This window comes from Camelina sativa, chromosome 16 (genome assembly GCF_030686135.1).
Source record: "Camelina sativa cultivar CO46 ecotype springtype chromosome 16, ASM3068613v1".
Taxonomy (NCBI): Eukaryota; Viridiplantae; Streptophyta; class Magnoliopsida; order Brassicales; family Brassicaceae; genus Camelina; species Camelina sativa.
In genome coordinates this window covers 13,685,767-13,709,316 of record NC_141895.1, presented here as the reverse complement: position 1 = coordinate 13,709,316, position 23,550 = coordinate 13,685,767, and the positions used below count along the sequence as shown (strand labels likewise).

Below are 23,550 nucleotides of genomic sequence, written 5' to 3'. Positions count from 1 at the left end.
TTTCCTTTTCTTCTTTTTTGTGTTTTTTTTTAAAGTCAGATGTAAAAAAACAAACTATGATTAATGGACATATAAGACAACTTTATCTTTTTTTGAAAAAAAAAACCATATTTTACCAAATAAGCAAATAATGATTAATGGACATATATAAGACAACTTTTATTTTAATGTTAAGAACGAAAAAAAAAATTCAAAAAAATGACACAATTTAGTTCTTCTTTCCTAACATTTATACACACTTATACTCACTTTGTGGCTCTGTCAGACTTGAGAAAACCAAAATGTACATGCATATCATAATCCTAATAGTATATATTTTTTCCCCCAAATTAACTTCTTTTTTTGGTTTTAAGTTTTGTGTTTACCTTAGTAAAAATCTCTTAATATAGATAAGTATATTACATTATTACTTATCCTTTTTTCTTATGTATGTAACTAAGTTGTGGAAAGGATCAACGTCGTGTAGAATGTTTTCTTCTGCCTCTAAGATTATCAGTAAGTTTTCATCGTTGTGTACACTGAGATTGCTTCTGTAATTAGGAATCTCTTGAGTAGTAGAGCCCATGTTAGATGCTCGAAGCAGCAGATGTTCTAGAATCTGAGATTAATTGTCTATGCATTTGGATTATTACAGAGTTTAGATATGATTTTCGTATCTGTTTGTTTGTCGATGTTAAGAATGGAGAATTTGACATAAAGAGAATGGAAGAGCTTGAGAAGGATCTGATAGTGAAAGAGCTGGAAACTATGGATGTTTATAGAAGCACTTGTGTCGACAAAAAGGATCGTTGAAGCGGCCGCTTCAGCAAGAAGCCCTGAGATGCAGTTCAGACATCAAAGGGATGAACGATAAGCATTGCCATCACAGTCCTATGTCATCTCCTGATTTGATCCTAATGGAACTGAAGCAAGCCAAGATAAATCTTGGTAAAACCACGGATGATCTTGTTGTGATCCAATCCAAGATTTCCTTGAGAAGACACGGGGGAAGCTAACGTGTCTGGCTGGAAATAACACTTTCAATTCTCTTTGGGAAGCTCTTCCAACCGTCGCTGTCGTTGGTGGTCAGCCGCCTGCAGTTGTTGCTCCTGGTTCGTGGTCTCGTGTTTGAACGGATCGCACTACCCTCGCTTTCTTGGCTGGCCGTCACGGCTGCAGTTAGTCGATCCATCGCCGCCTCCATGATCTAGAATCTGTTTGTGAACCCCAGATTCATCTGCTGCACTTCTTCCTTCAGTTCAATAACATTAGCCTCCAAATCTCCAATCCTCTCTTTGTCCGTACCCGCCATGTTTGACACCACACAAGTCGTGGTCCAGATCAAACTTGCTTGGATAATGAACCTAGATAGCTATTGACACCACAACGTGGTCCGAGTCAAAAGCACGATAGCTCTGATACCATCTATTAAGGTCCCAATCAGAGTTATGCTAACGTAAGACACAAGGTTTTTATGGGTACTTAAAACTACCTCTTTACTAAGATCTTTATTGGTTTTTATATGGAAAAGCACCCTACAAAGAATAGAACTATTGAGTTCTAAAGAGATAAGAACACCAGAAGATAACATCCATCCTAACAAGATTCAAACCTATCTAAATAATAGAAAGCACAAAACCAACACCGTAAAACTCTCCGACCAGCTAATCGTTGTAGCTTGGGTTTGGCCGTTTCACACGATTGGGGCCCGCCAGTAGACATGTAAGGCCCATTACCATGACAGGAGATTCAGAGTCAAGACAATATCCAACAAATTTTATAAAGTTTTCGTGACCACTCACCATCGTTGATAATGCTATGTCCCGGCAAACATTTCCTCTCGGTAGACGTCAGACCTGAATAAAACTTTCTTGATGAAAATTTTGTGATTGTTCTCGGTTTTACCTGAATACCATCTGTTGTGAGACTCATCGAATTCAAAAATACGATTGGACTTGATAAAATTGTTGGTGGCTTCTTATGAGCAGAGAAGGATAATGCTAATGTTTGCTTCTTATTCCTCTTCCTCCACCTCCAACCCATCTCTAAACTCCAAAAAAAAAAGTTTACTTTACTTTGAAAACATTTGAACCATTTTACTGGCTGTTAATTTTAACTGAGTTGTCAACACCAGCTTCAATATTGAAGTTGATACGTCACACATCTTTCTTTTATTGTATTGATTTCCCTTACAATTTTTAAGTCTCATAACTGTCCCCTTTCATTAATTGAGGTAAAAAAATTCAAGAACTCTCAGAATATTTTCAAAAATATTCATAATACTCAAAATACACGTCTCAAAGTAGTTTATTATCTATCATATAGTTAATTCTTACCCAAATTAGTTAAATTTTAAGAAATGAATTTACTAACCCATCTTTTTGATTCCGTACCAGTAATGTTATCCAAATATATGTGACAAACATCCTGATAAAAAATAGTTTTAGTTTTAAAGTACCTGTTAGTACAAACATCCTGTTTTAGATTGTTTAACGATCTTACACACCTCATTACATTCATTCTGTTTTCTACTTCATTTTTTATATCAACCATTTATAACAATGATACATATATATTTTATTTTATCGAAGTGTCAATATTTTTCAAAGATATAGGAGGGATTTATTTGTTATACACTATAAGTTTTCACATAAGTAGATTATTTCACAAATTGTAAATACTGATCATCGTCTATTTTCCATATTACTTTTGGAAAAGCATCCATTTTCTTGCAAAGTCATAGATTATATTAAAATTAAGTTACACTTATATCACGAGAAAACCACAAGTTCTTTTTGGTAAACAATTCGCATCTGCAAAACTAAAGCTTGAATAAGTGAAATAAAAGAAACATGACATGACATGGGTTTTTTAAAAAAAAATATTACATCAAATTGCCATTAGAGTAGTACAAAATACTAGTTGGTCTGGGTAGCCAATAGCATTCCCCAACAAAGTATTTCAAACAATACTTGTATGTATTGAGTTTTACGTGAAGGAGAAGAAGAGAGTACCCTAGTTAAGAGATCTTTGTATCCTCTTTAGTTCTTTGGCCACTTGCACCATGGTTGGAATAATTCCTCTACAAGCAACAATGCATCTCAGTGAGAGCATTATGAAGGCTTTCATTTGAGAAAGCTCATGCTCTGAAATTTCACCCATCATTTCTAGCATTTCTGGATCTGCGACCTCATCCATCCTTCGCTCTTCCCTGAATTTGAACCATCTAAAATAAGACGGAAAAGCCGTCCTCCACATGGTTGCATAGTCATCATCCTTTTCACCATCACCTTCTTCTTCTTCTTCTTCTTCTTCTTCTTCTTCTTCAATGTCAGTTTCTTCTGAAAATTGTCTTCTCTGTTCATTGATCTCCGACATGGCTGCAGAGTGATAAGAGTTATTATCATCATCATAATTATCATCATCATCTTCACCGTCAGATTCTTGTTCGTTTCTATAACAATTAGAATTCCTTAATGTTTCTTCTCCTAGTAGAAACGTTAGCATTAACATTCCAATGGCAAAAACATCCGTTTCCTCGGAGACTACGAGATCTCTTAAGTATTTCTTGTCAATGTAACCAAATCTTCCCCGTATATTATTAACCTTGACAAATGTTTCTCCTTTTGGGATTAAGACGCAGTTAGAGAAATCATTCAGCTTCGCGTCACCATCTTCATCCACAAAGATATTGCCAGGACTCACACACCTATATACGAAAGGCATAGGAAAGGCAGTGTGAAGGTAAGCCAAAGCAGTGGCGATATCCTCTGCTATCTTCATTCTCCTTTTCCACGGCTCTTTACTTATCTCTAATTTGTGATATTTCTTAACACCAGTATAAACCATGACTGGAGTTTCGGAGTCAAGACAACATCCAACCAATTTCATAAAGTTTTTGTGACCACTCACCATCGTTGATACTGCTACGTCCCGGCAAAACATTTCCTCTCGGTAGACGTCAAATATGGACCTGAATAAAACAACTTTCTTGATGAGAATTTTGTGATGGTTCTCGGTTTTACCTGAATACCATCTGTAGTGAGACTCATCTAATTCAGAAACACGATTGGACTTGCTGAAGTTGTCGGTGGCTTTTAAGATCTCATCAGCAGAGAAGAATTTGATGGGATTGGATTTGCCATCGCAACATTCGATCAGCTCTTCTAACAACTTCGCCCCCCTGCCTCCTGCTAATGTTTGCTTCTTATTCCTCTTCCTCCACCTCCAACCCATCTCTAAACCCCAAACAAAAAAAATAAATAAATACTACACCAGAGGATTCAAGACCTCACACAATGACTTGTAGACGAAATGGGATTATTCAGTTCTTGTTGACTATTCAATACTCGCGTAAAATAGCAATGGAAAGGGAGTGTATTAATAAACATTTTAATTAGACGTTGACAGAAAAAAAAAAAAAAATTGTTCTTTTGTAAATCTCTATTTTTAATATAATACTCCCTCGGTTCAAAAATATAAGATTTTTCTAGCTAAAAGCACAATATTTAAGAAATCATAAATGCTTTGTTATTTTTACATGAAATATATGATTAAAAATTTATTCAAAAAATTTAACCAATTGACAAAAAAAAAGACTGGAAAATACAAATGGTCATAACATATTAATAAAGATAACTGATGCATATAAATGTGTAAAATCTGTATCTTATAAAATGAAAGAAAATAAAAAGGCTAAAAGATCTTATAATTTGGAACAGATGGAGAAAAATTTTAGGAAATTTTCGTTTTTGGTGATTTTTAGTATTTTCAATAATTAAATAATAATAATGATAGCAAATGAAAACGAAATTCAATAATTATCATTCTGTTTATATTTTTAAAATGATAAACTTTTAGTTTTATACTTATAAAATGATTCTTATATGTATGTATGCTCTCTCCCGCAAATCCCATCCTTCAAAATTACTATAGAAGATAAAATAGAGATGATGGTGAAAAATTTGTGTACCATTCATCATCACCTCTATTATTTTATCTGTATTCCTTTTTAGTATAAGATTCTTTTTTAAATTTGTCAATAGTTCCCAAAATGGATTTTCTTTACTAATAAAAGCATTGGTTTTAGAAGAAATAAAAAACAAAAGCATTGGTTTGTAATAAATGAAAAGTCAAGAATTTAGCTGTTTTTCTTTTTTTTTTTTTTATTAAAGGAAAAAAAAAAATTCAAACATCACAATTTGGCAATTTTCTAAATCCGTCTTTTGAAAACGCGTCTCTGTATCTTCTTTGCCGTTTCTTTGTCTGAATATGAATCACCAAAAGTTTCATACATTAGATTCGAAATAAAAATCTCAAAAATTTTCTCCTCCTCCGGAGATATCATAGCGATGGAACTGAGGAGAAAATTGTGCATTGTGGTTGCAGTTTTCGTAACCGTGGTCGGATTAGCATCAGGCAACTTCGTGTTTAAGGTACAACACAAGTTCGCAGGGAAAGCAAAAAAGCTCGAGCATTTCAAGTCTCACGACACGCGCCGCCACTCTCGTATGCTCGCTTCCGTTGATTTCCCTCTCGGTGGAGACAGCCGCGTAGACTCTGTCGGGTTTTGCTCTTTTTCCCCTATCTCTCTCCTGACTCAAAACTAATTGGCAATAAGTGGAACCATCCATGTTTTGTTATATAATATGTTTAGATACAACCGCAAATATTGATGTGAGACGTTGTAACATCGCAAAATTTGTAATCATATATATATATATATATTATATTTTGTTTGGTATAGTTTACGTATCCTTTGGGACAATGCGTAAGTTTAGGTACTAATGAAGTTACATTTTCTTGATTTTTGTGTCACAGTTTATATTTCACTAGAATTAAGCTCGGGACGCCACCAAAGGAATATCATGTACAAGTTGATACAGGTAGTGATATACTTTGGGTTAATTGCGCGCCGTGTCCGAAATGTCCAACCAAAACTAACTTGAATGTAAGGCTTCCTTCTTTCTTATTCACCTAGTGTGTCTAATGGTAACTGCAGAGAAATGTTCTCAGCTAGCTAGATCATCTTTGTTTTGTTTTGCCAATGCAGTTCCGTTTATCATTGTTCGATGTGAATGCTTCCTCGACCGCGACGAAGGTCGGTTGTGAAGATGATTTTTGCTCTTTTATTTCGCAATCGGATAGCTGTCAGCCCGCTGTTGGATGTAGTTACCACATTGTCTATGCGGACGAAAGCACAAGTGATGGGAACTTTATAAGGGACAAGTTAACACTAGAACAAGTTACTGGAGATCTTAAAACCGGACCACTTGGCCAGGATGTCGTATTCGGGTGAGCTTAATAATAATATCTTAGTGTGAGTTTTGGCTTGTGATGTGATTTTTTTTCTTTGCTCATAAGGGCTTATCTTTGAGACAGGTGTGGAAGTGATCAATCTGGCCAACTTGGGAATAGTGATTCAGCAGTTGATGGTGTTATGGGATTTGGACAATCAAACACCTCTATCCTTTCACAACTAGCTGCCTCAGGGGACGCGAAAAGAATTTTTTCGCATTGCTTGGATAATGTTAAAGGAGGTGGGATTTTTGCTGTTGGTGTTGTGGATTCTCCAAAAGTTAAAACAACCCCTATGGTACCTAATCAGTACGTGCCTTGTTGTCTTCTCAGTTCATTTATTCTTTTCAATCAAGAAGCTAGAGTATGAGTAGTTGATGTTGTAGGAAGAGCTTCTTATATCGACGGCTTTAATTATACTTATTTAGAACAATCACTAGGGATGCTCTTGAATATTTATAACATGTGTTGCGATGAACAATTTTAGGATGCATTACAATGTTATGTTGATGGGAATGGATGTGGGTGGAGCTGCTCTTGACCTTCCACCAAGTATTGTCAGGAACGGAGGAACCATTGTTGACAGTGGTACAACTTTGGCTTACTTCCCAAAAGTTCTTTATGACTCCCTAATAGAAACGGTAATTAACTTTCTTCTCTGCTCATATAGACTCATATTAGTGTTTATTTCTAGTTTGCATGAATCACAATCCTGACACATGAGTTTTTGCTGTGTAGATTCTTGCTCGTCAACCTGTAAAACTTCACGTAGTAGAGGAAACTTTTCAATGCTTCACCTTCAGTAAAAAGTAAGACGGCTTGTTTCTTTCCCTTAGGGTGTTTTATTTCCGAATCATTCTTGTTTTAGATACGTACTATGTGTTTTGTATAAGCATGCTTCAATCATGCACTCTTAGTAAGTGTTTTGCGGTATAACAAAATCTATAAGCTGTTCTGAAATTATCTACAACATTTGCATGCCCGCTAGCGTTTTCGTCTTGCAGTCAGTGTGTTATATGCTAAATATATTTCCTCCTTAATCTCACAGCGTGGATGAGGCCTTCCCACCAGTAAATTTTGAGTTTGAGGACTCTGTCAAACTGACAGTTTATCCTCATGATTATCTTTTCACACTTGAGGTAAGTAAATCAACATTTGCTTTCGAAATTCCAACAAAAAGAATTTGCGATGTTTCAGTAGAATGTTTCGAGTTACAATGATTGATGAGAATTCTCTTTTTTTTTTATGCTCTCTCCATTTACCAACAGGATGACTTGTATTGCTTCGGTTGGCAAGCTGGTGGTCTGACAACTGATGAAAGATCAGAAGTGATTCTCTTAGGAGGTAAACTTCATAATCTTTCTTTCGATATTGCTGACTCTAGACAATAACGATTAACCATACCATACCACAACACAAGTAGTGTGTTTATTGACTTATCTATTATGTAGATTTGGTGCTCTCGAACAAGTTAGTAGTATACGATCTGGAGAACGAGGTGATCGGATGGGCAGATCATAACTGTAAGTATCTCTAGAACCAAAAGAAGTAGCAGACTCTTTATCCTTTCTTTGTCATACCAATATATGGGTCTCATATGTTGAAGGTTCATCAACCATCAAAGTAAAAGACGGATCAGGAGGTGATTACTCGGTCGGAGCAGACAATCTCTCATCAGCTCCTCCTTTGTTGATGACAACAAAGCTTCTTACATTTTTGTTGACATTGATCGCAGTGGCTTTTACTTCATTAGCATAGTAACAAAAGAGACCATTCATCTGGTTATATGTGCATTTGTATTGGTGAAGGATGCTAAAAGGAGATGAAATAAATTTTAGAAGTCTTCCAACACAGACATATCTCTTTGCTTGTTGGGTTTTTATACAGATCATATACAAAAATATATAGAAATTTACAAATATGTATGTTATTGAGAAGGGAGCAATTAGAGGGTGTTCTTCAAGAACTGTACAACAAAGTATACAATGGCTAGAAATAGTGCAATCTGATACCCATCTCTCTCAAAGCTGTCGTCTCTTTGGAAAAACTGCATCACCACAAGTAACATTCTCTTAGTTTACACCCAATACTACAATATGTACATAGATACGACGACTATGTATCTTTATGTCTAGCATGTCTCGGGATTGCTTCAGCTTTAAGGATTTCAATCAAACTGACCGGTTGACAGAACCAAACATTATCATTGTCTATATGATTACAATACTGTTAGTAGAAACTGACCTTATTCGGATCGGTTGGATCCCGATATATATCTGTGTCCTCTTTTCGAGTTGTCAAATTGGCGGTCAAGTCTTTTGTGACATCTCTCAAATCTTTTGCGGATTCAGAAGCAGCAAAGAGGCGGCGTGATGTCCAGAAATAGGCTTGTGCAATAGGGGCCGATGAAGATAAGTCCCAAGACTCTTCATGCTCAATCACTTGGCCACTAATCTGGTTAAGAGTAAATTCAGATTTGACTTTGATTATCAAATCTCCACTTACAGCAGCAAGAAAAGATTTGGGTTTTCCTTTGACCCTCCATTTAATACGCAAGACGCTGGTGGACAACATTACCATCTCTTGTACCGTCTACAAATAAGAGGAAGAGAATCACATTACTTGTAACCGGAAAGGATTAGAATATGCAAAAAAAAGTTAAGGGTTGAGATCGGTTCTCACCACCGTAGGATTCTCTAATCCACTAGTTATCCACAATGGTCTTTTATACTTCTCACGACCTGTAAAACTTCTAACCGGATCCTGCAATCACTATCAATCACGATGTATTTACTTACTGCCAACGATCTGAACATCACAACAGAAATAATGGTACAAAGAGTAGTAATGTTCAAGGAAATCAATTTTATTGGACCATGTCTAAACACAATATATATTCCCATTTCAACAGCAACTCGTAAGAACTATCTCATCTAGTTCATGAACTAGACAACGTTTCAACTGCTAAAAATAGCCCAAGCTACCCAAAACAGGTAACAAATCTGATTCGGTTGCATGAACTGCCTAGAAGACAAGAGGTTCCTACTAATTTGTTTTAGACTGCTTGAAGCTGGAATAATTCACTCCCAAGATAAATAGTACTCCTTTAAGCACACATATCCAAGTGCCCATTTTGAACAAAGTAGATAAGGCAGTGCCAAATTTACTTGAATCATATCTATCAAAAAACAATATGCATTGTAAATTACAATGTGACAGAGAAATGTACCTTATATTTAACGGAAACTGCATAGCATGCAAAGGCCCGATTTCCTTCCCTGATTTCAAGAATGTCGCGAACAAGTTGTCTGGCTGTGGATTCCACCTGAGGGCTACTTGTGCACTCAAAATCATTGCATAATTCTCCAAAATCAATCCTATCAACAAGCTTGTCTACTTCTGATTTATCAATGGATACTTCGGTCCTGGTGGAATCATTCATAACTGACAAAAATAAAGGACAGGATAGTTGCATAGTAAGATAGTAAGATAGGGTTTAAGATAGAGTAGAGTGGGAGATCTACATCAATAGGGCTCAAGAAATAAATTAAAAAAAAAAAAAAAAAAACAGAAGTATCATTCAACTCAAAACACCAGTGAGATAGAATTGTACCACAATTTTGAACCTAAGGGCTAAACTCATGTCAAAAAGGATAAAACATGGAATTGTAATAGAATTTTATTGTACTAAGCGTTTCTTAAAATCATTTTCTCGCATAATCTCATATCGTTTTGGTGTTCATGCATTCATTTGTGCTCAGGCCTCTGACGCACATGAAAGTAAATCTTATATATCCTTGGGATTATATACATAGACTACATGTGGTGTTTAACTCTCTATACAGTGGTTGCTAATGCTTAAGGAAGTTATAAGGCATAGTAACCAAACAGGAAGAAGATAAGCTGACAAATGTGAGATCATGGATCTCGGTCAGATAAACCAGGGCTTTAGTTAGAAGACAACACAAGTTTGAAAAATATGTGAAAATTCAAGTTGGAACTACGACTTAGATTCTTCATATATCACTTTTAAAAACCACTCAAATTGAGAAGTTGCTGGAAATCACTCATAAACCCTAAAAGTAACAAGAACTGGAATCCTAATTCAAAGGCTTAACAAAATCACATAAAAATAGAAGAAGATTCCAGAATAATCCAAAGATATAGAAAAATCAGAGAAGTGGTGAGATGTGAAACAGAGAAAGAGTAGTATAATGTACCTCGGGGAAGACGGTGGTGGACCTTAGAGGAAAGACAAGAGCGGCGGAAGAAACGCCGTCGGAGAGAGGCGGTGGAGGGAGGGGACGCAGGGAGGAGGAAGGAAGAAGTAGTAGCCATCGGAGTTTATTTCCATTATGCTTATCTGATTGTGTGGCCAACGGCTTAATGCCTTCCTTCCTCCTTTTTTGTGGTTCCCTTTTAAATAACAAAATCACTCAACTTTTGGATAAGGTTTTTTATTTTCTCTCTTTGTTCTTAACTTCTTATTAATGAAGTATGTTTCAAGATGGCATTACTGTATTACCACACAAGGGGTTAAAAAGACATAATCTGTCTATAAACCAACAAACGATCAACTAAGGAAGCAAAAATTAATCAATTTAAAAAAAATCACACCAACAATGTAGGAATCAAAACCTTTAAAAGCATCTGAATTTTGCGGTAAGGGAAGCAAAAGATTGTGTTTGTTTTATTAGAATAGAGTGAAAGGAAAAAAAAAAAAAGCAGAGCAACTCTCTCACTCACTCACTCCTCTTCTTCGGCTTCTTCCAGCCAATTCACAAACGGTTCCAATCCCTTCACAAACGTTTGCCTGCAATGCAAAACCCCAACACACACCATTATTACCTTTAATATTATTACTAAGAATCTTATTATTAACCTTCCTTTTGTGCAAAAAAATCAAAAATTAGTACCTGCCCTTCGGGTTGGTCCCTTTGCGATACCAGTGGAGAATGGTGTCTTCAGCGAGCACATCAAGTTCATACAGAGACCTCACTACCTCAGGAAACACTTTCATCAGCTTTGCATCCTCATAGCATTGCATCTGTACTTTGTACATCAGCTCCACCTCCATATTACCACTGCTGCACAACGAGTTCAGAAGCGGCGCCCATGTTTTCACCTATACCACAATATAGCCAGTATTTAGCTTTAAGACCAAACAACCTATTCTTCCTTCAAACTTACAATAACTCTTAAAACAAACAAAAATACACTCACTTGGCGTAACACAGCATTTGAATTTTGCTGCTGGTTTTTCCCAGACCATTGAACAGCATTCATTATCCCATCCCAGATCACATGGACAACCTCAATCTCTGGAAGCTTTGCATCTTTCACCTGTTGCTTCACAGTTTCAATCACTTCGTCTACGTTTATTTCCTCTGTCACCTGGCTCGTAAGGACCGCTTTGATTTCCTTAAGCTTCACCTCAAATATTTTCCTTTCATTGTACTCTACCAGAGCTGTCAAACCCGCCTTGCTTAAAATCAGAAGAAAAAAAATATCAATTTTACAGATTCATTAAGAAGCAGAGACAACATAGCAGATAAATAATAAAAGCATTCAGAAGGAAGAGGGCCTTGGAATTGTTGAACTCCACAAACTATCGACAAAAAGGTAACCTATACAGAAGCATTTTCACTAAGTAGATCTTACAAATGACATTAATATCAATATTAAAAAAACTAAAATTTAGAGAAACACAGGGAATCAGAAGAGCAAGAAAACAACAAAAGAAGCAACTTTATAATACTGATTGCAGCAAACTTCAAGCAATTAAAAAACTTACGTGAAATGCTCAGCAAAACTTTCAGTAGTCCGCTTTGTGGGTGGCAGGAACTCCAAGAGTTTGTCTTCCATCTTGCCACGCCTCAAAATAGAAATCAAGTCATCAAGACTGTTCTCAACCAAATATTCATTGAAGAAGTCTGTTACAAAAGTGAGAACTATCCCTTTGGCAACAAGATTATCCTTAAGCAATGGCTGGAAGACAGTCTCTGCAGGTAATCCTGACAGCTTCTGGGAGAATGCGAGAGCTGTGAATATTGCAAGCTTCTTCCTCTCATTTTCCTCAAAAAGCTCCAGTGACTGCAAGAATCTCCGCGTAACATTTTCAAGGTTCTTTATAAGAAAGGCTTTCCTCCGCAAAATTTTCTGTATGTATACAACTGATGGTAAAATCGCTTCACGCGTTGGTTCACAGTCGATTATAGAGTAGGGATGGCGTTCCCCTTCATCAGATTTCACTGAACCAGTTTGTGTACGTCCTCCAATGAAAACAACCTTAAATGATAAGAGAGATCCATCAATTAATAATCTCGGAAAAAAAAGTAATATAAAGTCACTTGATACCAGAAAACAAAAAAAAACTAGTATCCGATGATATTGAAGAAAATCAAACATCCACAAGATAGTGAAGAACAGATTACTACACCACCTTCAGTGAATATATATAAACACAGATTGTGGGAAAGTGATGACAAAACCAGGTGAATATAACAGTTCACGTGGACATGAGAAATTATCTCTAAGTAAGACACATATAATACACTTAAGCAATATAAGACAGCAGAGGTAGAATCAACATATGTATAGTTACCTCAAAGAAAATATCACCGTATCTTGAGAAATTAAGATCTGATGATTCTAAACTTTTGGCAACAAGTTCCTAAGAAAAGAAAAGGCAAAGTCACAAGTTAAGGTTCACGACATTTTACAAGCAAAAATAAAAAAGATACATAAAATAATTTCAAAACACGAAAAAGGTACCAGATCACCAGCAGTATCCAGATAAATCTGCACTAGAGCATCAGAAAAAGCTGCAGGGTCGAGAGGAGCAGCAATATTCCTTTTGCGGGTCTTAATCCGCGTACCTCTACACATAAAAATGAACCAAGATATAAGAATACAACTAGTTCCAAAAGTCATAATACAAGACAGCCATTCTAAACTTATTGAAAGGCTCAAGTTAGATCGATTAAAAGTCTCAACTCTCAAGGTTAATCAGAGCAAGACTTCTCTTACATTATATATCATTTCAAAGTACTTCCAAAATATTAACAACTTGAAAATATCAGAACTAACTTGGTTAAAATGACAATAACATAATTATCAGAACATCAAGTTTTCAACTTCCATGGACGAATCACAAAGAATTAATAACATAGACCAAAGTGTCAAACTACAAACAACAAAAATGTAGCTTTAAAATTCACATACCCGAGAGTGGGTTTCTCCTTTGAGCTGCAAGAAAGAAAAAAAGAGCAATAAAACAAGATTAGCAGGTTTAAAAAAAAAAGAATATTGAGAAGAATTCTAAATTGATAAAAAAGAAAAGAAACCCTAACAGCCGAAACAAACAAGTCTCGTTTTCAGCCCTAATTCTCATAGATTCGTTGGAGAACAGTGAATCAATAGCGAGCCAGATACGTAAACCAAATTCAAAAGAATGCGAAATCGAAGAAAAGATACGAGATCTGTGTCCCTCAAGACGACCTAATTTTCACGAGAAACAAACACAACAGATTCGTCATCATCATCAGAATGTAAATCTATCGAAACGAAGCTTTACCTCATAAACCAAACCCTAGATAGATCGAATTCGAGGCGAAGCTTCTGTGAGAGTTCGACTTTGAAGAGAAAAGAGGAAGGAGAAGGAATTGAATTACTCGCTCTTGCATAAAATTTTAAGCTAGAAGAAGAGGTCGTAAAGCTGAAATGACGAATTTAACCCTAGTGTCTCTAACCGATTTTAAAACCGGCCCGGTTCAATGTCAGTTTACTTACTGCGATAAACTTTGAAAGAAAAAAAAAGATTAATTGAAAACAGAATCGTATAGAAGAAAATAATGCTAAATTAAACCAACAATGTTAAAAAAAAAAAAACACACACAAAAAAACCAAAAAACGAAAACAAATGTAACTAAGAAATGAATTTAATCTCTAGAAGGCTCTTCGAGACGAATGTAATCATACATAAGTCCTTCGAACGGTCCTGATGCTTTAGCTTGTCGAAGATAAATCGTGTTGGTCCCAGTTCGTAGCAACCTTCCAGGCACATTGATGCTATAAAGCCGGTAGATTCCGTGGATCCCATGTCTTGCTATAGCATTATCCCTTCCGATATAGCCCGTTGAGAATAATGGCATAGTGTATTGGTTATTGAACCGTACTTGTAGATTAGCCCGTGAAGCTGAGGCTAAAGCTAGCTGTAATGTGTAGCTGCCTCTCATGTTCACGTATGGAAGATGAAACACGATCTGCCATGTCGTTGGTTTGTACGTGGAATCACCATTGTTTCTTGTGACATGTGCGTAGAACCAGTCTTGGCTATAGTTACTAGCTCCAATTGTGTAGACGAGGTCATGGTTTGGATATAACTCTGTGTATTGTTGCCACAATCCGTACTGCCTGAACTTGTCCGTGTGGTTTAGATATAAAGGGTTTATTGTATTCTTGTACGGCTCCGGGACAAAGTATTCACGTGTGGTTCTATCGGGTACACCAATCTCCCAAAGCGTTGGACCGTTCCTAGGGGGCTTGTAGACAACTTTTCCGAGTCTAATCTCTGAACCTGAAGCTACGTTAACACGGTTTTTGTATCTAAACTCTCCGATAAAACCAGGAACCCATCCATACAGATTGTAAGTTCCTGGTCTAACGTTAGATATCTTGAAATAACCGGTCTCGTTAGTCTTTGTCCAAAACTGATAACCTTTAGTATTCGTCTGCCACGAACCAGCTTCTCCCGGTGGTGCTAAACCGACATATGCAAATCTTCCCGGCGTCAAGAGTCCGTCGTTGACTAGAAGACGACCAGTAACGGTTCCTCTTTCTCGACGAGAAGGGAAGTCAGAGGATGCTACAAAATCGTATGGCCAGGCTTTAACTTCTTCTTTAGACTGTCGTTTAGCATCTTCCCATAGCAAATCATCTCCGGAGTTCAAGTAGATAAAAACAGGTCCTAAGACTTTTTTCCACGCTTCACCATAATGCACATCCATGTCCGTACCAAGATAATGCCCGCTTATAAAGCTCGCGATGGCCGTTGGACCGGTGTGGGATGTGAGCTCCTGTTTGACCGGTCCACTAGAGCGGTATTCGCCACTAGGTGAGATAATCCAAAAGCCAACGTGGGATTTAGTTGAGATCCAACCATGCACCTTGTTGTCTTTGATCTCACATGAGTATTGGTACTTATCATCAACTTGGTTTTTAAACATGGGGTTATGAGGATGAATCAGTTGCACGGCCTCTTTATAACCAAGAGCCTTAGCATGACCACGATGGATATCGCGGTCACCGTCCGTTGGCATCTCTCTTTGTATATCATCCGCGACCACCATGTAATGAAACTTATCTTGGTCGAGTTTGAAGACTATTCGAACTTGACCCATATCAAATTCTGGCCATTCGGGAAGTCTCTCGAAGATTCCGTATGCGTAGATTCCTGAAGTATTTTTACGTATAATATACCTCTTGTCTACGTTTAATGGAATATGATGATGAGAACGAGAACGAGAACCACTCTCCCATGTTCTAGAGAACGAGATCTCTACTTGTTCTTGGTTTTGAGTTATGATTCTGAATTTAGTTCCTTCGACTTGATCTAACCCTCCTTGCCATGTTATGTCCCAGTACCCTCGAGCTCGTTGATGTGGACTGAGAACATTATCGATTCCTTTGTATTTGATGCCAGTTATAAGCCCTTGAGGACTCGAGAAACTGACTCTGATGATCCCATTATCCACTATCACCTCTCTAGTTCCATGCTTGTTTCTTATTTGTTGCACTGTTGGAGCTCTTGCAGTACCTGTTCCGTCTAAGTTTCTTGTCGGCTTAGAAAAGACGATTGGAAGAAGAAGCAACAGAAGGAAACAGATAATTAAAGAAGTAATCTTCTTCTTCTTCTTCAAACTCATCTTTGCTTTCAAAATAGTTTAGAAAAAGATCGTTGCTTCATCAAGTTCAATCTATGCATATTTATATATGCATGTATATATATATGGTTTAATTTGTTAAACAAAGTCCCGGACTAAACGGGAATAGGTGCACCAAATCCTAACTAGGACTTTGATTTGTCTGATATTTATTTATTATTGATTTTTTCTTTTGATTAATTGTTGTCTAAGATAATATTATTAATATACCATATAAAGACCGACAAAAAACAGAAACTAGCAAAAAAAATTTAAAATATTTTAAAATCTGATAAAGGTTTAATTTTAAAAAATATTGATATACTTTTACTTACAGATTAAAATTTGATAATTTTTTCATTTTTTAAGTCTTTGCTTTATCAATATTAGGAATACTGAAACTACAAACAATATTTATAATTTGGTTTAGTTTTAAAATAGTTCAGTTTGAATCTATTTGGTATTGGAAATATATATTTAGATTGGTTTTCAACAAAAATAATTTGAAAGTAGAAATAAATAATGTTTTGTTACTTTGGAAATTTCAAATAATTTAATCAAATGATAAGTAGTAAACAGTAGAGTTTATCTAGACTCTTAGAGGAAAACAAACGGAGGAACGATGCAAGGTTTCTTAAAAAAAAAGTATTATTTTAATCATATATATATTTATTATCTTTTATTAGTAGTATCCATTAAAAACATGGCACCTGTTAATTTTGTACAAGATATGGGTTGCTCAAAAATACCCTTAGACTGGAGATACCCTTAGACCATGTCCAATAGATATGGGTTGCTCAAAAATAAACTAATCATATCATTAATATTAAACTAATCAAAGCAACCCACTAAGTACTTAAACCAAAATCATCTTTCCACTAGAGAAACCTTCACCAATCATTAAAATAATTATTTTTAAAACTATTGTTTATTAATTATCAAATTTTTAAACATTTGTTTGAAGTAGAACATAGAACAGAAACTAGGATCCTTTTTACAAACCTAAACCAACAAATCAGAATCCACAAGTCAAATACATATATTACTGTATTTGGTACTCTATCCTAAGAACAAAGCAGCAACTACTTAGACCTAAAGGAAATTAAAGATGAGTAGAGTTTCAGGTCGATGTTCAAGAGCTACTGCCTTGCAAACCGACGTAAAATTTGACACTGACCAGGGTGGTTCATGATGATAACCTGAGAGGTGAAGTTGGCTGCTCCCTTGGCAGGGTCATCCTTGGAGTTGGAGGCGTCATACTCTAACCCTCTCTTAAGATCCTTCACAATAACATTCTTAACATTGAATTGTTATTGCTTTAGAAGCTAGGAGAGTAGCTGTGATTAATGGAAAGAGGTATTTGTGACAGACTGTAATCAGATTCTTCTCGTATGTCATGTTATCGACATTGAGACTCAAGAGAAGAACCCTGCAATGTATAACAGGTGAGTTAAATAAATACTAAGAAGAAACACAAAAATCAAAACCTCATATGAACATCACTTGAAACTAATACATAAACTTAATTTTACATTGCCCTTCTCTCTCATTTCTAATTCATTGTATTTATTTTTCATATCTTGGACTTTGAATTCTGCATCTACTTGTATTCAACTAGAGTTTAGATGATGAAATTATCTAAAGAGATACAACAACCAGCAAGAAAGAAAATGGTTCAGTAGTTTGTTACCCTCTATGATGGTTTGCATCTCCAAAGCCTAAAAATGGAACCTTGGCCTTTGAACTTGCATCCTCTCACCACACCTCACACCTCTTCCACTAGAGCTTGCATCCAACCTATGAGCTTTCTCGAATGCATCAAATCGACCTTCACACGAGCTCAAGGAAATTAAAGTGATCAGGGACAAGAGCATAGGTGCAATGGTACCAAGGGAGGCCGGAACCACCTCATGATCAAAAACTTCAATCGACACTGTTGTGGCAGCACTACGTGTGTATCACACACGACACAAGTTGTTGAGATTACTCGTTCTCTCACTCTTCACTCTATCTAAATAAAATCTCTGCAAAATAAAAAAATAAACTTGATTAATGCTTGAGAATATATCAAACTTGATTCATAATAAGATGATTAATGCACTGCAGAGATGGATCCGATCATCATTGGCTTATATATTCAGGCATAATGGCTTTATTTTAGCTTAGTGGGCACATAATTCATCTGGATTTCACAATTGCATAAATCAATACATGAAGAAATCATCAATTCACCAGTAGTAAAGGAACACAAAACAACACCACCAACATGGCGAACTGCTGGTTCCCTGATGATCGTTCTTCCTGCCTGACTCCTCCTTCAACCTTGGTTGAAGGTAGTTCTAGCCGTCCCCCCCTTTCCCCCTGACCCACCTGAAACTGGTGTTTTTGTGGTGATGAATGATGTATGGAATGATGACTTATGAATGAATGGATGTCAGGGTGTTTCAATTCCCCTTATGCAATTGTAGTATAAGAGGTGTCAATCCAATCTGAGTGTTTGTGAACAATCAAGATGTGCATATGAGTCTAAGTCAAGCCAGATGTAAAGGTTGTTTGTCACTAACAATCCTATGATGAAATGGAAAGTGTAGAAAGTAAAACTACAAGAACTAGGAGCTAAATGCAAATGGAACAGAGTGATTATGACAAACAGAAATAGAAACTACAGAAATGCAAATATTGAACTAATGCACGGTAAGTAATGAACAGGATACTAAATGAATGCAATAGAAATGCAACTAGGATGAAACAGGACAAGCATAAATCATAAACACAAGTTCTGGGTTGGAACTCGAGCAAGCACTCGATCGAGTGGTGATCGAGTGCAGGGTCGAGCTGGACAAATACGCAAAACAGAGCAACACAAGAAAAACAGAGCAATACCAAAACGAATCAAACAACAGGATTTAAGCTAAGAAATCAATAAACAAGGAAGGTCTTGAGGAGGGATTCATGGGCTGGACTAATAATTGAGGTCATCTAACTTGGTCAACAAATCTCAAACAACTTGAGCTAATCTCTAGACATATATTTCTAAGACATGTTTAATCCACTCTCATGGCAAGAAACAATCAAACTCATGCATCTCTAGACTTGTTCTCACAAAGTAAAGAATCTACACAAACAGGCATTAAGCAATATGTCAAAAATCAAACAAGACTTCTAATCTCTTAGCAAGCCTAATGATAGTCTCTAGATCTAGCCTTATCTATGCTCCTTAGACATTGGTATGATGCTAAGAGGCTTGAAATCAGATCCTACCCTCTCAGATATAGGATCAGCATTAAGAACATCTAGCCTAGAAGAGATCTACAACAATCAATCTTGACCAAATCAAACAAACCACAAACACAGCCCAGCCTAACCCATCCTCAAGATCCTAAGCAACTACTCACAAGAACACATGATGAACACCAAAGTCATAAACCCAGAAAATGATGAAACTTGCATGATTATATAGATAAAGCAAAGATCTACAATATTGAAGAAGGAATCAAACACGAATTCTTAATATCTTGAAAGTTATGGAACCAACAAAATCCAAGAATTCTTTGTTTTCTCCTTTTAAAAGAAGTACAAGATCTATCAAAATAAAAGTGCAAAAGGAATAATTCTCAAAAAAGTAAAAACTAGGTTTTAGACTCTCTAAAAAGCTGGACTCTTTTGGTGGCTGTAGGTACAAGCCTTTATATAGAAAATGTAGTGGAAGCCCTAAAAATGCTAGAAGACAAAATAGCCAGGCGGCTCGACCAACTCGACCTGGTGCTCGGTCGAGTGACCGGTCGAGTTGGCTCCTCTTGTGCTCCTCCCACTCGGCCGAGTCCCTCTCAGCACACGGTCGAGTGTCTGGTCGAGTGGGCAGTCGAGTGGGCAGTCGAGTTGGACTCCGGACCTTGGTTCTTCAGCCTTAGCTCTCTTGCTTTCTCCTCATGATTGCTTCACTTCTCCTCAGCATTGCTTCCATGCTCCTTAAGCTCCAAAATCACCTGTTTATGCATGAAAAGATGCAAATGCAATGCAACTAAACTCTAATGCAAGAACAGTCCTAAAGCTATGCAATAATGGTCAAAATGGATAGCAAAAGATGCAAAAGATGTGAATATATTAACGAAAAACAGGGTAAAATATATGAACATCACCACCCGACCAAATCCCTCTCCCATCCTTCTCCGATTACCCCCTCTTTCCCCAATCTCCCCCTCTGCTACTCATCTCACAACTCAAACTGTTTTCTTGGATCCTGAGAGAACTATTCTGCCTCTCCCTGCTCAACATAAATCTACTCCTGTGGTGGTGAATCCCCATGCACAAGCAATTCTTAATTCCTACTACAAAAGTTTGGGGCAAAACCCTAGATCTGTTGGCACGATAGCTAAAACTACAGTACTGGAAGGAAAAGTTGTAGCACAAACTGATGGTTTACTTGGTACTCCTCCACCGAAGGTAGCTTGTCGCTATATTAGCAAGTCGCAATCTTGTAGTTCCCCACTAGTAGGCGGCGTAATTCCGCATACTGTTGTACTTTCGCAGGAGGTGTCGACTCAGCAATAAGTTGTGGCGAAGGGTGCTTCAGTTCAAACATAGCAAGCAGATGTTATACCCACTGAGAGACAGACAGATTTGGCCTCTTTCGTAGTTACCTCTCCCTGAGCTTACCTATTCTCCCCTCCCCTCCCTTTCCAGTTCAAACTTCCACCACTCCAGTTCCTGCAACCGTTAAACCCACAAAACCCACTCCTTTACAAGCCCCATAACCTCCCACTGTTAATAAATCACCGGAAACTCTAGCTTAGAAGCTGAAAATTATTGCGGATAGATCACTTACGAGGCTAGCTCCAGTCGAATACTCCTCTGATGGCAAGCCTCATGTTAGTATACCGGACTCTGTGTTTCAAGAGGGTGCTGACATTCACAAGGATTTTATCATTGAAAAGTTTAAAGGACGACTCCCCACCTACAAGCACATCAAGAGTGTTATCACTCATATTTGGGGTAGAGGTAAACGACTTGAGATTCACCTTAATCATGCAAGCAACTCTATGTTGGTACATGCCCCGAATGAATACTTGCGAACAAAAATCCTGGAGAAGAAAATGCGGTATATTGGTGAATGTATGTTCCTTGTGGCCCAATGGGATGCTTCAGGAGGAGAGAATACTGATCTTGATGCAATTCCTATATGGTCTCATCTTAAGGGTATGCCATTTGACCTGATGCATCATAAAGGCATATGCTTAGTTGCTGTTTTGGTTGGAGAGCTGAAGGAAATGGATGAGTTTACAAAGAATTTAGTAAGCTTATCTGTTGCTCATGTAAAGGTTGAGAGGAATCTAAATGAGCCCTTGCCTTCCTCAATTCAAGTAGTCAGAGAGAATGGCAAAATTATCACAATTGAGGTTGATTACCCTTGGGTTCCTCCTACGTGCTCTCACTACAAAGAAATAGGTCATGTTATTCGCTACTGCCCTCTTGTGACACAATCTTGGACTCAAGACAAACAACCACAAGCAAAAGACTTACCAACGGTTCCTGTTGTGGTCAAGAAAGGTAAAGGGAAGCATGTCCATGAATTTAGTTCGGCTGATGTACAAGTTGGCTGTTCAACAGGTCCTTCTCCTCGTCAAGTTCCGGAACTACATGATGCTTCTCCTAAAGGCCTGGTAGATTTGAGTGCATCCGCAAGTGCCTCCCTCTCTTCTGTCTCATTAGCCTGTGCCCAACAGTCATGTGTTAGTCAACCAACTGACCTCAAAAACCCTTCTAAGCGTAAGCCCCGCATCCTGACAAATCAAGCCAAGCCTAAATGTTCATCCCTCCCAGCCCACCCTAAAATAGCTACTCACAATCCTTATGATGTGTTAGCTTCCACTCTTTCTTGCTCGCACCCACCAAGTCCTATCAATCAATCTTTCCCACCTCTCCTTCTAGCTAATCCTTGCTCCTCCCCTACTTTATCAGTTGATCCTATTACTGATATGGTGATTGACACTCTAGTTTTAACCTCTTCCTACTCTTTTTCTGGGGAAAATCCTCCACCCTCTGGAGGAACTCCTCTTTGTCATTAACCGTATCCTATCCCTATGTATATAAAATCCTTTTGTTGGAATATCCGTGGTTTTAACGATACGGATAAACATCGTCCTTTTGCTACTTGGCTAACTAGTAATAAGCCTATTTTTGGGGCTCTTTTAGAAACTCATATTAAGGAACCAAACTTGAACCGAGTTATGAACTTTGCTTGTCCTGGATGGAACTTTACCTCTAACCATAGCTCCCATGAAGATGGTAAGATTGTAGTTATCTGGAAAGCGCCAACATTAGTCTCTGTCCTACACCAGTCGAGTCACCTACTCACCTGTAAAGTATCAGTTCAAAGGGGTCGTCGCCTTTGCTATACCTTTATATATGCACCTAATCAGGGAGAAGATAGAACTGACCTTTGGTGTGAACTATTGAGGCTCCAACAGAGGCTATCTCTTGATTCAACTTCTTGGGTCCTCTGTGGAGATTTCAATCAAATTATCCACCCAACAAATCATTCTAATCCAAGTGCAAACCACTTTACTACCCGTATGATGGAGCTTCGTGATTGTCTACTGCAACTTGAGCTGTTTGATCTCCGTTTCTCTGGCCCTCTCTTCACCTGGACCAACAAAAACCCGTTAAACCCTATAGCCAAAAAACTTGATTGTGTGCTTGTTAACAACCACTGGCTTGCATCTTACCATGATAGTGTTTTCTGGCTCCAGACATCTCAGATCACTCCCCTAGCTATCTAAACCTTTTCACCCCGCTTCCCTCAGCATGCACAAAGCCTTTTAAGTTCTTCAGTTTCTTAACCAAGCACCCTAACTTCCTCAATACGGTTGGAACTGCATGGAATCAGGCTGGAAGTATATCTCCTCAGGAACCCTGTTTGTCCACTCTGAGTGCAAAGCAAAAAACATTAAATAGAGAATTAAAAACACTTTTCCGAGAGAATTTTTCTGATACCCAAAATAGAGTGCGAGAGACTAACAGTTTGTTACAATCTGTGCAGGTCAAGCCTTGGTAACCCCATCTCCTGCTTTGTATCAACAAGAAAAAGATATTCACTCAAGATGGGAGTTCTTGCGGAAAATAAAGGAGGCATTTTTTAGACAAAGGTCCAGAATTAATTGGCTTAAAGAAGGAGACTTGAACACTACCTATTTCCATCTAATCATGCAGATGAGGAATGCTTTCAATGCCATCCGAACTTTTTCCTCTATCTTTGGTTCTATAATAGATGACCCTTTGGATATGAGTACCCTGGCGGTGAATCACTTCAAATCTCTTCTAGCACCGGCTGTCCTCTCACCATTTATTGCCC

General features: G+C 37.4%; 4 protein-coding genes and 1 pseudogene across 6 annotated transcripts; 1 reads left to right on the top strand and 4 right to left on the bottom strand.

Moving 5' to 3' along the window:
* Positions 1-589: 589 nt before the first annotated feature.
* LOC104773327 (putative inactive receptor-like protein kinase At1g65250 pseudogene) lies at positions 590-4,328 on the bottom strand (annotated as a pseudogene). Of its 2 annotated transcripts, none has more exons than XR_015583848.1 (2): positions 2,952-4,328; positions 590-2,437 (listed from the first exon to the last, which is right to left on the bottom strand). The product of XR_015583848.1 is annotated as a putative inactive receptor-like protein kinase At1g65250 pseudogene, transcript variant X1 (transcript). The 2 variants fall into 2 exon arrangements; XR_015583849.1 differs by having other exon boundaries at positions 590-2,024.
* Positions 4,329-5,126: 798 nt separating this feature from the next.
* LOC104773329 (aspartic proteinase 39) lies at positions 5,127-8,127 on the top strand. Its single transcript, XM_087490495.1, has 10 exons — positions 5,127-5,545; positions 5,800-5,929; positions 6,032-6,273; positions 6,361-6,585; positions 6,764-6,917; positions 7,015-7,085; positions 7,325-7,415; positions 7,545-7,620; positions 7,728-7,799; positions 7,883-8,127. Exons 1-10 carry the CDS (start codon positions 5,331-5,333, stop codon positions 8,032-8,034), a joined length of 1,428 nt encoding a protein of 475 aa, XP_087346621.1. The 5' UTR covers positions 5,127-5,330; the 3' UTR covers positions 8,035-8,127.
* Positions 8,109-10,785, bottom strand: LOC104773328 (uncharacterized). The gene is made up of 5 exons (XM_010497910.2): positions 10,497-10,785; positions 9,506-9,720; positions 8,959-9,039; positions 8,521-8,868; positions 8,109-8,323 (listed from the first exon to the last, which is right to left on the bottom strand). Exons 1-5 carry the CDS (start codon positions 10,612-10,614, stop codon positions 8,222-8,224), a joined length of 864 nt encoding a protein of 287 aa, XP_010496212.1. The 5' UTR covers positions 10,615-10,785; the 3' UTR covers positions 8,109-8,221.
* A 69-nt stretch (positions 10,786-10,854) lies between these two features.
* LOC104773330 (uncharacterized) lies at positions 10,855-14,189 on the bottom strand. The gene is made up of 8 exons (XM_019242632.2): positions 13,853-14,189; positions 13,501-13,524; positions 13,051-13,156; positions 12,881-12,949; positions 12,071-12,564; positions 11,500-11,761; positions 11,193-11,401; positions 10,855-11,089 (listed from the first exon to the last, which is right to left on the bottom strand). The coding sequence occupies exons 1-8, from the start codon at positions 13,855-13,857 to the stop codon at positions 11,023-11,025; spliced, it is 1,236 nt and encodes a 411-aa protein (XP_019098177.1). The 5' UTR covers positions 13,858-14,189; the 3' UTR covers positions 10,855-11,022.
* On the bottom strand, positions 14,118-17,070 carry LOC104773335 (putative rhamnogalacturonate lyase B). Its single transcript, XM_010497917.2, has 2 exons — positions 17,062-17,070; positions 14,118-16,187 (listed from the first exon to the last, which is right to left on the bottom strand). Exons 1-2 carry the CDS (start codon positions 17,068-17,070, stop codon positions 14,217-14,219), a joined length of 1,980 nt encoding a protein of 659 aa, XP_010496219.2. The 3' UTR covers positions 14,118-14,216.
* Positions 17,071-23,550: the final 6,480 nt, after the last annotated feature.

What these genes read in the sequence shown, in the direction of transcription:
- LOC104773329 (XM_087490495.1), top strand. Translation starts at nt 5,331, where the DNA reads ATGGAACTGAGGAGAAAATTGTGCATTGTGGTTGCAGTTTTCGTAACC. An exon ending in CAACCAAAACTAACTTGAAT is followed by an intron (nt 5,930 to 6,031) that starts GTAAGGCTTCCT and finishes TTGCCAATGCAG; the next exon opens with TTCCGTTTATCATTGTTCGA. An exon ending in TGCTTCACCTTCAGTAAAAA is followed by an intron (nt 7,086 to 7,324) that starts GTAAGACGGCTT and finishes TTAATCTCACAG; the next exon opens with CGTGGATGAGGCCTTCCCAC.
- LOC104773328 (XM_010497910.2), bottom strand. Translation starts at nt 10,614, where the DNA reads ATGGCTACTACTTCTTCCTTCCTCCTCCCTGCGTCCCCTCCCTCCACC. An exon ending in CCACCACCGTCTTCCCCGAG is followed by an intron (nt 9,721 to 10,496) that starts GTACATTATACT and finishes TATTTTTGTCAG; the next exon opens with TTATGAATGATTCCACCAGG. An exon ending in CAGTTTCCGTTAAATATAAG is followed by an intron (nt 9,040 to 9,505) that starts GTACATTTCTCT and finishes TAGTGATTGCAG; the next exon opens with GATCCGGTTAGAAGTTTTAC.
- LOC104773330 (XM_019242632.2), bottom strand. An exon ending in ACGGTGATATTTTCTTTGAG is followed by an intron (nt 12,565 to 12,880) that starts GTAACTATACAT and finishes TTATCATTTAAG; the next exon opens with GTTGTTTTCATTGGAGGACG. An exon ending in GGGACCAACCCGAAGGGCAG is followed by an intron (nt 11,090 to 11,192) that starts GTACTAATTTTT and finishes TTTGCATTGCAG; the next exon opens with GCAAACGTTTGTGAAGGGAT.